Genomic DNA, 14,949 nt, shown 5'->3' with positions numbered 1-14,949 from the left:
GGGCTGAGGAGGCCGCAGTGAGCGGGAGGCGGCGCCGACTGCTTTGCACCGCGGGTGCGGTGGCGCTGGGTGGGCGCGGTCCGCAAGGCCTGGTTTGAGGGAAGGGTCTTTGCAGCCAGAGAACGTCATTAAGCTTTCGTGGCTTCAGAGATTTCTGTTGTGACTTCGTGCAGGCACTGCAGGGACCAAGAGTGGACGGGCAGTGAGAGCTGCCGCTCACCTGACGCCTGTAGAAACAGACACGTGGATTAGCAGTGCAGGGGCACGTCTTCCGTTATTCAGAAACTAACGTCTTGCAGAGAGGCTTTGAAAAGTCTTTATCGCTTATTTTAGATCGTTCCTTTTACCAGGGTTCATCTCAAACCCAGCTGTTTCCCGACTGACGTCAGAGGAAGTGATTCAGATGCGCAATGAGCTCTTCACCAAAGAGAAAGAGAGGCAGTTGTCCCTTTATCCACGAATTGAGAAGATCGAAGTAAAATACACTGGGAAATCACACCCTGGCAGCGTGTTTGTAATGAACAAAGCTTTGTCTACTCCCTACAATTGTGCCATGCGTGAGTGAATGGACTCTTAAACTAACATTATGCTGCTGATGGTGAAAGTTGTGCTGCCGATTGAAGTATTTGTCATGTTAATTTTAAATGCTGTTGGCATTTTAATGACCAAAATAACACACGTGCACTCAGAATATTTGTGTTTGGTAAGTTTAAAATATAGTTGTACTAAAATACATCAGCAGAAGCTGAGCTAATTTTTGGAGGCTCTGAACGACTCATCCTTCTAAGTAATTTGCAAAAGTGAAACTTGCAGTTTGTCATTACTAATGCAGGGCTCTAAACTGCTGACTCCAGGAAATATGGTTAATAACTGTGTACATTTTTTTTTTTAACTTTCTGTAGACTTAAGTGAATGGCATTGCAAGAAATCCGTTCTGGCTCTTGTGGATGGTGAAGTCTGGGATATGTACAGACCCTTGACCAAATCCTGTGAAATTCAGTTCCTTACTTTCAAAGATGAAGATCCAGAGGAAGTAAACAAGGTAAGTCTGTATCTTATCCCATTGTGGGTGACCCTGAGTATGACCACATGATTTTGTTTGCCCCTTTCAGTTCTGTGTCTGTCTGCTGTCTTAAACTTGCTTGTTTTGAAAGTTCAGATATTTCTAATGGTTGGTTGGTGCATGATGGTTAACATTAGCTGGACCAGAGTATGGGCTAGGTGATGCGCAGGCAACCCTTTCAACTTGTATTTTTGTAGTAGCCTGTGATTTCAGATTTAAATATCTCCAGGGAAACATCTGGTTTGCATTTTAAATGCAGTTTTGGGGTTTTTTTGATTGGAAATGATTCTCCATGTAGAATCAAATAGAAGTTTAAATTCTAAAGAAAGTAATGCTTGGGTTGACACCCGTGGTTGTGCGTCGTTCAGTTAAATGTGGGTATTTATTGCAGTAAATAGCTGATGTTCATTTGGTATGGGTTGTTAGCTTCCAGGTAATAAATCTGTGTTTCAAAATTCTCTTCTTAGGCTTATTGGCGTTCCTGTGCTATGATCATGGCTTGTGTGTTGAAGCGAGCGTTCAAAGATGAGTACTCAGTGAGTCTGATTAAAGCTCCAGAAGTGCCAGGTGATATAAGTGTTTTATATCGATTATCTTCTCTTCTGCTGCTTCTTAAGTGAGTGTCTAATAGTGTTACCAAAAAACCATTGGCTCCTTTTCCAGTGGTTGAAGGTACTTAGCCTTAATAGGCATATTACATGCTGTCATTGTAGCCTTTAATTTATAGTAATCACAGTGAAAACAATTTTGTTATCAAAGTACAGAAAATTAGTCCATGTGGCAACTGGGTTTCAGACCGTTTAGGATTTCAGGTAGGTATTTCAGGACATAACCTTTTTATTGTGAAGTTACAGAATTAAGGTGTTTAGGAGATGTGATGTGTTTCTGTGAAATTTGCTCTAGTAACTGCATAACCTTGTGAGCACTTGAGTTACTAAAATTATGATATATACATCATGTTGGAAGATTATTGAAGTACAGACAGGGTTATTAACAACTTTTGCTCATCTGTGACCTCAGGTAAGATTTACGAAAGTGAGAAAATGCCCAAGAGAGGAGGTTATTTAAATAAAAAAGCCTGTGTGATTATGGATTTGATATGTAAGAAAGTTTGTTGCTGGCCACGTGGAGTCCTACAATTGATTCCCTTTTTGGCAATTTCAGCATTTGTCCTTGATGGGGAAGTGTAGAGTGGATATTTCAGTTCTACCAGGATTTGGAACAATCTTGCATGTACTAAGCTATATCATTATACTGTAGCTGTAGAAATAGTATGAGATTACGGGGTTTACCAGCTTTATTTCTAACAGGGCAATAACTGAATAAATATACAAGAGTGTTCTAACGACTCTCACAGAAATTTGTGTCGTTTTTATTGGAAATTGGTGCCTTTCTAGTGTCACAGATAAACATTTTGCTTCAGCTCTAGTATTGTCTGATCTCTCTGTGCAATAAATTCCTCTTTACAATTTAATAGTGCAGATTTACTTGTAGTGTGTGATGCATACAAAGGAAAAAAGGTGAAATGTTTTCAAAGTGGTTTGTTTTTTTTTTTTTTTTTTTTTTTTTTTTTTTTTTTTTCTTTCAATGTTAGATGGCAGCTTTGGGAAGCAGTTTTTTTTTTCTTTAATGGGGTTGTATTATACTGACATTAAAAAACCCCTAATTTCACATTACTTTTGCATTCAGTGAAATGAAATGGAAATGATACAGGTTTAATGTGCTGTTTAATTGTATAATCACAGCTGAAAATTCATATTTTATGATGATTTCTTGAGACCATTCTGTTTTTCTTTCCGTTCATTTTGATATGAGAATATATTATGACAATGAAATACAAACTTTGTTAAAAACATCAATGTTTTTGTGTTTGGAATTGGAATTGCAGTGATCTCTGGAGCTTTCTGTTACGATGTAGTTTTGGACAATAAACTGAATGACTGGAAACCAACAAATGTAAGCACAATAACTTCTTGCCTGAAAAGTTATAGCTTGTCCAGGGGTTCTTTATTAAAGGGAGAGAGGGGGCGGTGAGTTTTTTTCTTTTTTGTCGAGTGTATCTACAATAGTATTTTTTTTAGGTACTTTTTGGAAACTAATCTCTGCATTTACCACATACTGGCTGTCGTTGCAGAGTGCTCTCAGAGCACACAGACTGGTTGTACTTTCAGGTGCAATTAAACCCTGAGCTGTCCTCCAGATGCTTACAGGTTTTATGTCTGTGGGGCTAGAGTAAGTTCTTGTCAGAAATGTAATTCCAAGAACAGTTGAAGTGACTATTGGGACCTCAGTGCCATCTTCGTTGCTCTGCAGATCTGCTCTTAATCATCTGCTTTGCCCTGTAATGTAGATGCAACTGTAGTCTTTGTGTAAGACCCCTCTGAAAGTAAAAGTTTGGGTAATATGTGTATTTTCACCTAGTGGTTTACAGCATAATCAGTTTATTGTTGTAAAAGAATGTGCTAACAGTTCAGCTGAAGCTCTCCTTAACAGCTTGCTTCAGTAAATCTGATAATGTTAAGACCTCTAAGTCCCAACCATTTGGTAGCTGGCATGATCGTGAATGTTTTACTCTTCTGGCGCCGGTTCTTGTTGTCATCAGCAGAGGTGTGTATGGCTGGCAAAGCAGTACTGGTACAATGCACGATTTTTCTTCTTTCTTAGAGTTGAAGTAACTTAGCTTAAAATATTTTCTGCATGATATTATAAAATGTAATTTCTCCGAATAACAATTTCTTCTTTATCAATAAGTGAATATGCAGAACTTTGGATTCTGGACCAAAGTGATCAATTTCTATTTATTAATTATTCAGTACTTTTTTTCCCTTTGATTCCATCACAGTAGAGGTCAACTATAAGTAGAGTCATGACTTGGAAACAAAATACACAGATGGATATTTAACAGTAGCAAGACTGTATGTGTATATATCCTATTGAGAAAACCGGATAAGTTTAACTCCAATTAATATATTTTTTTTCTGATGGAAAAATGCCTGTTGATTTTACTGGGTATTGAATCAGTCCATTTAAACAGCAATGATCTGTAGCAATCTGTTGCTGATAAATAGCAAGTCCTACAGCAATATTCTTATACGTAGGGTTTATAGTAGATGATCCTTGTTTTTTTGACTAATATTTAGTGTTTCCTATGCTTTGTTTACTCACTGCAGCTGTGAAACAGTGTTGACTGTTTTATGTGTGTCAACTGTTTTTTAGGACAACTTCCGTTCTCTTACAAGGGATGCCAGAAAGCTAATTCATAAAGACCTGCCTTTTGAAACACTGCATGTTGAAGCAAAAGTAGCACGTGAAATGTTTCAGCATAACAAGTAAGTGACTGAATTTGCCTTTCTTTTATGAAAGCAGTTCGAAATTCGTTTAAATATCTGCTTGGTTTTGTAAATCTAAAATAAGATGTGACAAGTGAAGTAAGAAGGTACCTCTCCTGCTACTCTGAATGAACATGCCTCCATTCTCTTTGTCACACTACCTTACTTAATTTTAAATGTTCTCTCCAGAGACCAACACCAGGCACCTTTACTGGATGTAGTTTTGTGACAAATGGACTTCTTAGTGACCTTCAGGATTTCGGTTTTAAAATTGAAGCTCTGGTGGCTCAACTTGGTATGCTAGTTGCTCTCAGCCTTTGCTGAAAGGCTTTTAGATTCAAAGAAATGTAAGTTTTTCATATCTTCAAATGAAGATTTGATGAAATGCAGTTTTTGAGCTCTGCAGAGGGAAAATGGGTAAAATACTCTGGCCTATGCTTTAAGAGAAGGCTTGTTCAAAACACTCCAGTCATCTTTGCCGGAAAAATACTTGAGCAAAGTTCTGGGGAAAAAGTGCTCTGATCTACAGCTTTTTGGCGGTTAGGGAGACGTGGGGGGAAATGATATAGCTTATAATTTTGTGAACCAAAATCAAATTATACTAAAGCTAAAGTAACAAAAATAACTAGTTTTTTAGCTTACTAGTGAAGATGATATTAATGTGTCATATGGACTAGCATCTCTTTGCTCTCTTGGCTGGCAAGGACTGATGGTGGGAGCTGGCTTTTGGTAGTAGCTTTAGACAGCGTACGTGTATTTGCGTCTGTGTAGAAAGAGCAGAAAACACTTTGCTGTCTTGAAGATGACCACCTGTTGAGGGCCACACATTGCATAAAATTTAGGTCATCTGGTAGCGACTTGAAAAACTCTTTATTTTTGTCTGAAGTAGATTAATTTTATCTTTCTGAATAGAACTCCGCTGAGAGAACGTGGCCCTCCTATTACATAGAATAGAATAGGCTACTTCGATAGAGAGGGACCTGCAACAATCATCTAGTCCAACTGCCTGCCAAATTTAGGGCAGACTTAAAGCGTGTTATTAAGGACGTTGTCCAAATGCCTTTTAAATGCTGCTCGGCTTGTGGCATTGACCACCTCTCTAGGAACCCTTTCAGTAAAATAAATGCGTCTTAATGTCAGTTCTAGACCTGCCTTATGCAGCTTTGAACCATTTCCAAGTGTCCTGTCACTGGATACCAGGGAGAAGAGATCAGCACCTCCCCTCCTCAGGAGGCTATAGAGATCAGTGAGGTTGCCCCATAGTTTTCTTTTCTTCAGACTAGACAAGCCCAGTGTCCTCTGCTGCTCCTCTTGAGACATTCCTTCCAGCCCTTTCACCACCTTTGTTGCACTCCTCTGGCCTCATTCAAGCACCTTCACATCCTTCTTGAATTGTGGGGCCCAGAACTGTACACAGTATGCAAAGTGAGGCCAAACCAACACCGAACACAGAGAGATAATCACCTCATTTGATCAGCTGGTTATGCTGTGTTTGATGCAGCCCAGGATTCAGTTTGCCCTCCCGAGTGCCAGGGCACACTGCTATCTCCTATTAAGCCTGCTGATGACCATTACCCGCTGTCCAGATCCCTTTCTGCAAGGATGCTCTCCAGCCACTCCTCTCCTAATTTATACTTGTGCCTGGCATTATTCCATCCTAGGTGCAGAATCTAACATTTGGACTTGTTAATTTTATTTTCACGCCATTGGTAATTGCCCAATGCTCCGACATATCTAGATCCCTCTGCAGCGCCTCTTGTCCTCCCAGTTTGGAATCATCAGTGAACTTGCCAACAGTGCATTCAGCTCTTGCATCCAGATTGATTAATATATTGAACAGAACTGGCCCTAGAATTGAATCGTGAACAGCACTACTGGTGACTGTTCACCAGCCAGATGTAGCCCCATTTACTACAACCATCTGAGCCATGCTCTTCAGCCAGTTCTTCACCCAGTGCACTGTGAAACTCCTCATCCCACAGTTGGACAACTTGTCCAGAAAGATGCTTTGAGGGACAGTATCAAAAGCCTCACTAAAATCCAGAAAAACTGCATCCACTGCCTTCCCTTCATCCACTAGGTGGGTGACCTTGTAGAAGGATATAAAATTAAACAGGACTTTCTCTTTGTGAATCCATGTTGACTGTGCTTGATGATTGCACTATTCTTCAAATGCCTTTCAGTATAATCTCCATAAGTTTTCCAGGAACTGTGGTTAGACTAAGAGGTCTATATGCACATGTCAGTATGTGTTGTCATAGAAAATTAAGAATTTAAACTTGTTTCAAAGCTTACATAAATATGAACATTTTAAAGAATGCTTCTTAAATCAGTATCTTAAGTAGTCTTGTAAGAACCAGGTATTAAATGTGAGATATTTGTTTAATTTTTTTTTGTCTTTTTCAGATACAAAATGGAGATGATAGAACGAAAAGCTTCTCAGAATACAGAAGGAATTGTATCATTACATCGGTGAGCAAAACTTAACTCTCTTGCTGTAACGATTCACTGAAAGATGCTGCTATATTGCAAGGACTGCCTGCAATTGAGAAGAGTAAATTACTTGTGATGGTTTTCAGTGTAGAAATCACTTGTATTCATTGCTGTCTGTAGCCTGTCTTAAGTTGTTAGAATGTCGTTTTGGTTTTTTTATACAAGTGTTTTGTGATACATAGTATTTGGTGGATCTCACTGCATTTCTTTTTTTTGTTATGTTAAAGGGGTAAGTGCCAGAGAACTCCTTGTGCTTTTACATAAAATCTAAATAAATCTCTAGAGCTTGACAGGTTAACTAAAATACAAACCAAATGCTCGTTTGAAAACAAGAGTTACTGTTGTGTAGTGGATTTCTCTTCCAAAGTTGTCAAGACCTTCCTACGGACAGTCTACTGCCTTGTAGTGGTGGAGATGAGAATGGAGCTGGCTCCTGGGATGCAGTTTAAGATACAAAGTTCTTAGGCTGGAGGCGGGAAGTTTGTATTGAATCTCAGACATATAAAAGAATTTGTGAGTAGGCTTGTGTAGGATTTTCAGTTTTCTGGATGTCTGAATTGTTCTGCAGTTTATTTTTGGAGTCCACGTCTCTCTAAAGAAACAGATGCCTTTGCAGTGATGGTTCTTGAAATTTTAGGAAGATGTTGTGTCTGTTGTTCCTCCTTCCTCCCAGTCTCTAGTTTGCTCAATAAGGGAGAAAATGGGCTTACTTACTGATCTCCAGGAGAGGTTTGTTCTGATTGGTCTTTCACTGTACATCTTTCTGTCTCTCATTTTTCTTAATTGATTTGCAGTTTTCCAGGAACTAAAAGGGAAATACCTGTGGAGGATGTAACACTGTACTATGGCAAATGTGTGATCTTGCAGACAAGTCTTTCTCTGGTGAATGAGTTACCTCATTTTTAAAGCCAACATGGCATCAAAGACTCGTTAAACCTAGGATCCTCTCTCTAGATTTGAGGTTTAAAGTTCATAAATTCATTTTAGGAAATTGTGTGACCTGTACTTTTGTTTTATGAAACCGGGAAATGCTGAACTAGGGATCTGTTTAGATCTGGTTTGTGTATTTTCTTTCATCTGTTCTGTAGATAGGAATTTGATAATAAAAAATAAAAAGCAATAGGCTTGTACTTCTCTCCAAGTATATTTGACATAGTTTTTGTTTTGTTTTTTTTCTCCCGTCAGGTTTGGTGACTTTGTAGATGTTAGTGAAGGTCCTCATATTCCAAGGACAAGTTTCTGTTTCCAGTATGACATAACAGCAGCCCATAATCTTCAAACTGACCAATCTGAATTGATAAGGAGGTTCCAGGGTGTGTCCTTGCCAATTCATTTGAAGGTAACTAATCCATTTTGTACAGGTTTTCTTTCTATATGTTAGGGCATTTGGCTTAGTCTCTGATCTTTATTATAGGCTGTGCTGGTAGCTGAATGTAGTTCAGAGGTGAGAACAGTAGCGGAAAGGTTAGGCCCATGATGGTGACTACATTGGATATTCAGAGTTTGTTTTCCTGGAACTATTATGGACGTGAAATCACAACTGGAAAAGTTTGCATCAGAGGGCTCTTACTGTTATTCTTTAGTACGGAAAAGTGTTGTTTTGGTTGTGTAGTTTCTGCATGGGTATTTCATTCACCTTGCCTTAGTTGTGCTTGCCAGCCTTCTGAAATTGAGGCTGCTGATTGTCTTTATTCAGATTCAGGAAAGAGCAGAACTTTAATTTTGTACTCATGACAAAGGATACCATCTCAAAGTTTTTCATGACATCAAAGTAAAAGTTAACAATATCAAAAAAATGCCTGGACTAATCAATCTTAAACACAGGCCTTGCAGAACTGTAGGTGGAGGCAAGAGTCTTTCTTCCCATTTCTGTAGCATGATTTTGACCCATGGTATAGCACATGCGCTATTGTCTCAGTCGGGGAAGTTTTCAAGGGACAAGTGGGCACGGGGTTCCTCACCTCATCTCTGGGTACCCTTCATCATCATAAGATTTTCATTTCCATTTTTGCCCATAACCCTCTCAGTGATTCCACTCAGCAAATGGATGTGATCAGCAGACATTTATTTATTCAAGTCTCCCAAAGGAATATGGGCAGTTTGGACTCTGAAATCATAAGCCGTCATGTCTGAATTAGGGATTGTTATGGTTTTATGCTATCATTTCTATACATGTCTATTCTATGAGAAGATTTTTTTTTGGCCTCCTGTAACATAATTTAATGTCATTTCCTACAGGCTCACCACACCGTGTGGCATAAGCTGCTGGAAAGATCGAAGAGGCTGGTAAGTCTCATTAGCAGTGAAGTACAGCTTAGCAAATCTAAAGATATGCTGTGATAGAGTAGAATCTGAATGATCGGGTAATATCTTCAAGATATCTTTAGGAATGGAAATGTTCACAGGTGAAGAAAAACCAGATGCACATGAGATTTCCAAGCTGTTGTTAATTATCACCTTACACTGTATTAGTATTTTTCAAATTGATCTTTAGAATTACCACTGATACTGCATGAGTGTAAAATGTAAAATTATTTCTTTGTGTTTTAATCATGAATATGAAATAAGAAAACTAAAAATTGGAATAATATATTTACACTTATCTAGATTTTTGGTAGTAATAAGTTTCTGCCACAGGTTTGAGAGACCACCTATGATAGTGTTTCGTACAAGTAAATGCAGAGTTAGAATCTAATACCACTGGGTGAACCTAGGTGGTAGCGACTTGATATAAAAGGGAATGCTATTTCAGTAAGATCCGTAAATCTTTGAGTATTTTTTGCCTGATTAAAACCTACATGGAAAACAAGAGTTTCTTGTAAATATGCTTTTGTTAACAGCCAGTGTTTCAAAGCTGAAATGTACATATCCAAGAGAAGCTTTACAATGACTGAATAGATGCAAAAGGCAAGTTTTAAGAAAAACATAACTGTAAAATATTATAAGCCGCATGTAACCAGAGACTTACTTTCAAGGCACACTTCAACATGGGAAACCTTCATAAGAATTAAACGGCAGATGTTTTGGAGCCTTCAGATCAAATATTTTACTTGTGCAGCCAGAGAGAGAGGAAAAAATGCTCTATGTCTGCTGAAACTTGTTAGCCAAGGATGTGTTCAGAGTCTAATCCCTGATATTTTTCCATGAAATTAGTTTGAAGATGCTTGTCATTCAGGTTGTTTAATTTTGGAAACAATAATTGTCTTTGTAGGCTGTCGTTTCTTGTTACAGTGGCAGTATGAAAGGAGGATTCCCAGGATCAAGGAAAATTAAATCATGTTTAAAAATATAACAGAATTGTTACGTTTCTGCAGGTTACTGAAGAAAAATGTTTGGAAGCAACAGCAGAATGTCCCGAGGCAAAAGATGGAAGTGAAGAGGAAAAAACTGTATCAATTTAAATGAACTTTAACTTCTAAATGTACATAATAAAATGTTATTTTTACACTACTTATTTGTGCTGCATATAAAAATGTCTTGGCTAATTCATTTGCGTTCTGTGGACTTAAATCAGATAGATAAAAATCCAGTATCAGACATTTCAGTCCACTTGAATGTCACTTAAAAAAGAGGAGGAAGAAAAGGTAGTGTTTTAATTGCAATAACTCATCTTGCAGGTTACCCTTGTAAGATTGTGACAACAACCGTATGTGCCCACGTGTTGTCCTCTACAGTTAGGGGAGTTTTGCCTACACATTGTAGCTGAATTGGCAGCTGGAAAGGCCATCCCCTTTATGTTGGTATAATTTAAAGACTCCTTGTTTGGTCTTACATGAAGAAAGTCTTTATTTCTGGCCTGATGTCTTTGGTTTTTGCTGGAACTTTCTGATGAAATTCCTCTCACTTCTTTGCCTAATGCAACAGAAAGTTGATACAAATAGTATCTTCAAAAACAAACAGACAAAAACCAACCCCGAAAAAGAAAGAAAGAAAAAAGCCCTTTCAGAAGCCCATAAAGAGTTTCAAATTATTACGATTTTACTCATTTTGTTTTTCTGTCAGAAATGAAATCAGATACCGTGTTGTGTTTCTGGTTCGAAAGACCCCATTCAGTAGACAACTGGGTAATTGCTGTTGCTTTGCTAAGACAAAAATAGAGTGTAAAAGCTAAAAAGTTCTTTCAGTTTAATATTTTCTGCCGTACAAGTGCAGTTAAAGATTGTTTTCCAGAGTAGTACCAGGAATGTAATCTAGTACTGGCATCCCCAGTGTAGTAAGATTTATTATGCGTTTTCATTCTTTGATATTTAAATATGGTGACTACAATTAAATTTCACAAGGGCTTTTTGTTAATGATGTTTTCTGACGTTTTGTATTTTCATCCCTAGCTCATTAGCGTTCTTCTCATTATACCAGAAGAAATTTTCATTACTTTTTGAAGTGCAAATATCCTCTCTGAATTTTATCCCAATTACTGTTTTTACCATTAACTGCATCACTTACTTTCTAATCAATTGACACTGTTGAGAGCAGGGCAGCAGTTCAGCAAAGTACATTTAGGTAAGGAAATCTCACCTAGCTTAATTGAACAAAATAATAATAAAATGAATGCTGAATGCGTCAGAGCACAGAATAAATGCAAGTGGTAAAAGTAGCGTTTGGTGAAATGTTTGTTGCCAGGCATGTCTGTGCTTGGAGCAGTCTTTAGCTGTGCAGGTTTACAGGGACGCAGTGAAGTCTGTCAGTACGCGAACAGCCCTTGACCTCTGGTTTAGTTTCCTTTTAAATACCACACATCCTTAAAGTATAGCCCATACCTTCTCACAGTACTGGGAATACTGATTTTTCCCCCCCCCCCTTCATTAATGTTGCAGAGGACTTTAATAATGGTATCAGATGCTTATTTTTTTAAAAATAAGATTCTTGAATCAAGATTTACTTTAAGAGTGTTCACATGCTGTATATTTCCTAAGACTGTAAATGATCTTTGCACTGAACTTCAAATATTTGTGTTGCTTTTAAACGTAACCTTCTGGAGCATTCCTTAGCTTTGAACATGTTGCTCTGGTGCTACTAAAAAAGGTGTTGGTTCCTGTCTCAAGGGACACACTATTTGCTGGGGGGTTTTTTTTGTTTTTTTGTTTTGTTTTTTGGTTGGGTTTTTTTTTTTGAGGTACCTACCATCTTTGATTAACCTAAGACCATAAAATTATTCCAATAGGATCCGATCTAGATGGTCTGTTTTGAATCTTAAGCAAGTTATATCACCAACCCACATGATCTCCTGTTGTCTGCTCTGTGTTTTGGGAATACAGTCCAGAAGTCCTCCTGGATTTCACCAGCTGCAGAGGAGGGTGAGAATCCTGCTTCCCTTTAGGAAATTCTTTAACCTTACCTGGAATCCATGTTTCAAAGCTTTTCTGGGTGGCGGGGGAGGGAGCCTGACTTTTATAGTGTGCAGTGTATGAAACGGTTTGAAGGGCCAAAAAGAGGGAATTTCCCTTTCCTGACCTTTACTGGGTCATGGCAATTGGGTGCACGACTGGCAGGGGAATTTACAGCAGGGCCTGGGGAGCTTGCAGAGCTCCTGCCGCTAGGTGGGGGCAGTGGCTTGGGGAGGAGACGTGATGCCTTGGCAGCAGGAGAGGTGCAGGAAAGTCGTCTTGCGAGGACTCGAGTGAATCCCCATCGAAGGGACTTGATTTCAAGTGCAGAACCAAAGTGCTGTTGAGGGCTGCCAGCTGAAGTTTACACGAGAGAAAACTACCCCCTCCACCCTTCCCTGGAGGTCTGTGCGTAAAAAGGTGGAAGCTCAAACTTCTGCAGAACTTGGTGCTGACTCGCCTCTCAGCTTATGTGGGCACCAGAAGGCAGGTCTTCCTTTGGGAGGAATGGAGCTGGAGTGTGTCTTTGAAAAGCACCAGGATTCTCACAGAGGACAGTAGCAGTTAAAAAAGAACTGAGTAATAGAAGGTAGCGTCTTCTTTCTTACCACCAGTATGTTGCTGACAACACTTTTGAAAGTAGAAGATCTACAGGTCATCTGTATGTTGCCTTCTGTAAGGCCTTTGACATGGTCCCGCACAACATCCTTCTCTCTAAATTGGAGAGGTGTGGGTTTGATGGGTAGACTGCTTGTTGGATAACAAATGGGTTGGATGGTTGCATCCAGAGGTTAGTGGTCAATGGCTTGATGTCCAGATGGAAATCAGTGACAAGTGGTGTCCCTCAGGGGTCCATCCATACTGGGACCATATCTATTAATAATATCTATTATTTCTGTGAGACCAATGCTGTTTAGTATCTTCCTCAGTGACATAGACAGTGGGATCAAATGCACCCTTAGCAAGTCTGCAGATGACACCAAGCTGTTGCTTGGTGCGGTTGACTCACCTGATGGGCAGGTTGCCATCCAGAGGGACCTGGACAAGCTTGAGAAGTGGGCCTGTGTAAATTTCATGAGGTTCAACAAAGTCAGGTGCAAGGTGTGCGCTGGTCAGGGCAATCCCTGGTATCAACACAGGCTCTGGGATGATGTGATTGAGAGCAACCCTGTGGAGAAGGACTTAGGGATACTGGTGGATGAAAGGGTGAATGTGATCTGGCAATGTGTGCTCACAGCCCAGAAAATCAACAGTATCCTGGCTTCATCAAAAGAAGCATGGCCAACAGGTCGAGGGAGGTAATCCTGCCACTCTGCTATGCTCTGATGAGACCTAACCTGGAGTAGTGCATCCACCTGTGGAGTCCTCAACACAAAAAGGATGTGGACCTGTTGGAGGGGGTTCGGAGGAGGGCCACAGAAATGATCAAAGGGCTGGAACTCCTCTGCTGTGAAGAAAGGCTGAGAGAATTTGGGATTTTGAGCCTGAAGGAGAGAAGGCTCCAGAGAGACCTTATTGTGGCCTTTCATTACTTAAAGGGGTGCTACAGGAAAGATGGGGACAATCTTTTTAGCAAGGCCTGTTGTGATAGGAGAAGGGCGTACTAAAAGAGGGCAGATTTGGACTAGATGTAAGGTAGAAATGTTTTACAATGAGAATGGTGAAACACTGGGGCAGGTTGCCCAGAGAAATTGCAGATGCCCCCTTCCTGGAAGTGTTTGAGGTCAGGCTGGATGGGACTCTGATCAATCCAATCCAGCTGAAGATGTCTCTGCTCGCTACAGGAGTGTTGGACTAGATGATCTTTAAAGGTCCCTTCCAACCCAAAACATGATTCTATGATACGTCGATTCAATTCCCTGTTCTGCCAGAGAGGGATTCAGAGCCACACTTGCACGAGGAAACATCTGTGGATTTTTCAAGGGGGGTAGATCATAAAGTACTTTGAGTACTTCCTACCCAATCTGTATGAGGTTATACCACTACCAGAAAAAAAGTCGTGAGCAAATAAAGGTAGTGGAAAAAAGGGGAGTGTGCGGTGATTTAGACCAATACATATGAGCAGAAGGTAACACTGGCCAGATTCTGTTAACGAATAAATAAGGAAGAAATTTTTTTATGATGAAGGTGGTGGGGAACAGGTTTCCCAGAGAAGTTGTGGATGCCTCCTCCCTGGAAGTGTTCAAGGCCAGGCTAAATGGGGCAAGGTCTAGTGGAAAGTGTCCATGGCAGGGGGCTTGGAGCTAGGTGATCTTTAAGGTCCCTTCCAACCCAAACCATTCTATGATTCTGTTATGACAGGGGAAAAGGCAGGAACTGAAGCTGCCTTCTGTGTGGCACATGTCAGTGGTAGCTCCATGGCTTCTCACATTCCAGCTGTTCTTGCCTCTACCTCTTGTTTGCAAGAGAGCTGAAAATTTTCCAAACTGCACAAATTTTGTTCTGAGCTTAGGATCTTGAGCCTTCCCTTTTATTTATTGGTTTTCTCCAGAAAGGAAACTCCATACCAAAGTTCAAGCTACATGGTGCTTTGATGCTGAGGTATGGCAGAAGGAAGATTGAGCTGAGTCAGTTCTAGCTTTGTGCACACATTGTCTGGCCAAGTGAGATTTTTTCAGAATAATTCGTACTTCGTTCTGTAATTCATATTATCATGGATTTTGGAGATGGAAAAAGCGATTATCATGACTTCCCTCATAAGAGAAGGAATTAAATGTCAAGAGATTTTTTTCTTACTAAG

The 14,949-nt window shown here is 39.7% G+C and overlaps 1 protein-coding gene across 1 annotated transcript; it reads left to right on the top strand.

Annotated features, from left to right (window-relative positions):
- Window positions 1–350: 350 nt before the first annotated feature.
- MRPL39 (mitochondrial ribosomal protein L39) lies at window positions 351–10,320 on the top strand (the record flags this gene model as incomplete). Its single annotated transcript, XM_010134075.1, has 9 exons — window positions 351–557; window positions 903–1,042; window positions 1,531–1,630; window positions 2,952–3,019; window positions 4,280–4,392; window positions 6,799–6,864; window positions 8,071–8,224; window positions 9,124–9,171; window positions 10,200–10,320. Coding segments are annotated over 9 exons (983 nt in total), but the record flags the coding sequence as incomplete, so codon positions are not given.
- Window positions 10,321–14,949: the final 4,629 nt, after the last annotated feature.

This window comes from Buceros rhinoceros, unplaced genomic scaffold, assembly GCF_000710305.1.
Source record: "Buceros rhinoceros silvestris isolate BGI_N320 unplaced genomic scaffold, ASM71030v1 scaffold5884, whole genome shotgun sequence".
In the NCBI taxonomy this organism is placed as follows: domain Eukaryota; kingdom Metazoa; phylum Chordata; class Aves; order Bucerotiformes; family Bucerotidae; genus Buceros; species Buceros rhinoceros.
Note: the sequence above shows the minus strand (reverse complement) of the source record. Positions and strands in the feature narration are given on the sequence as shown.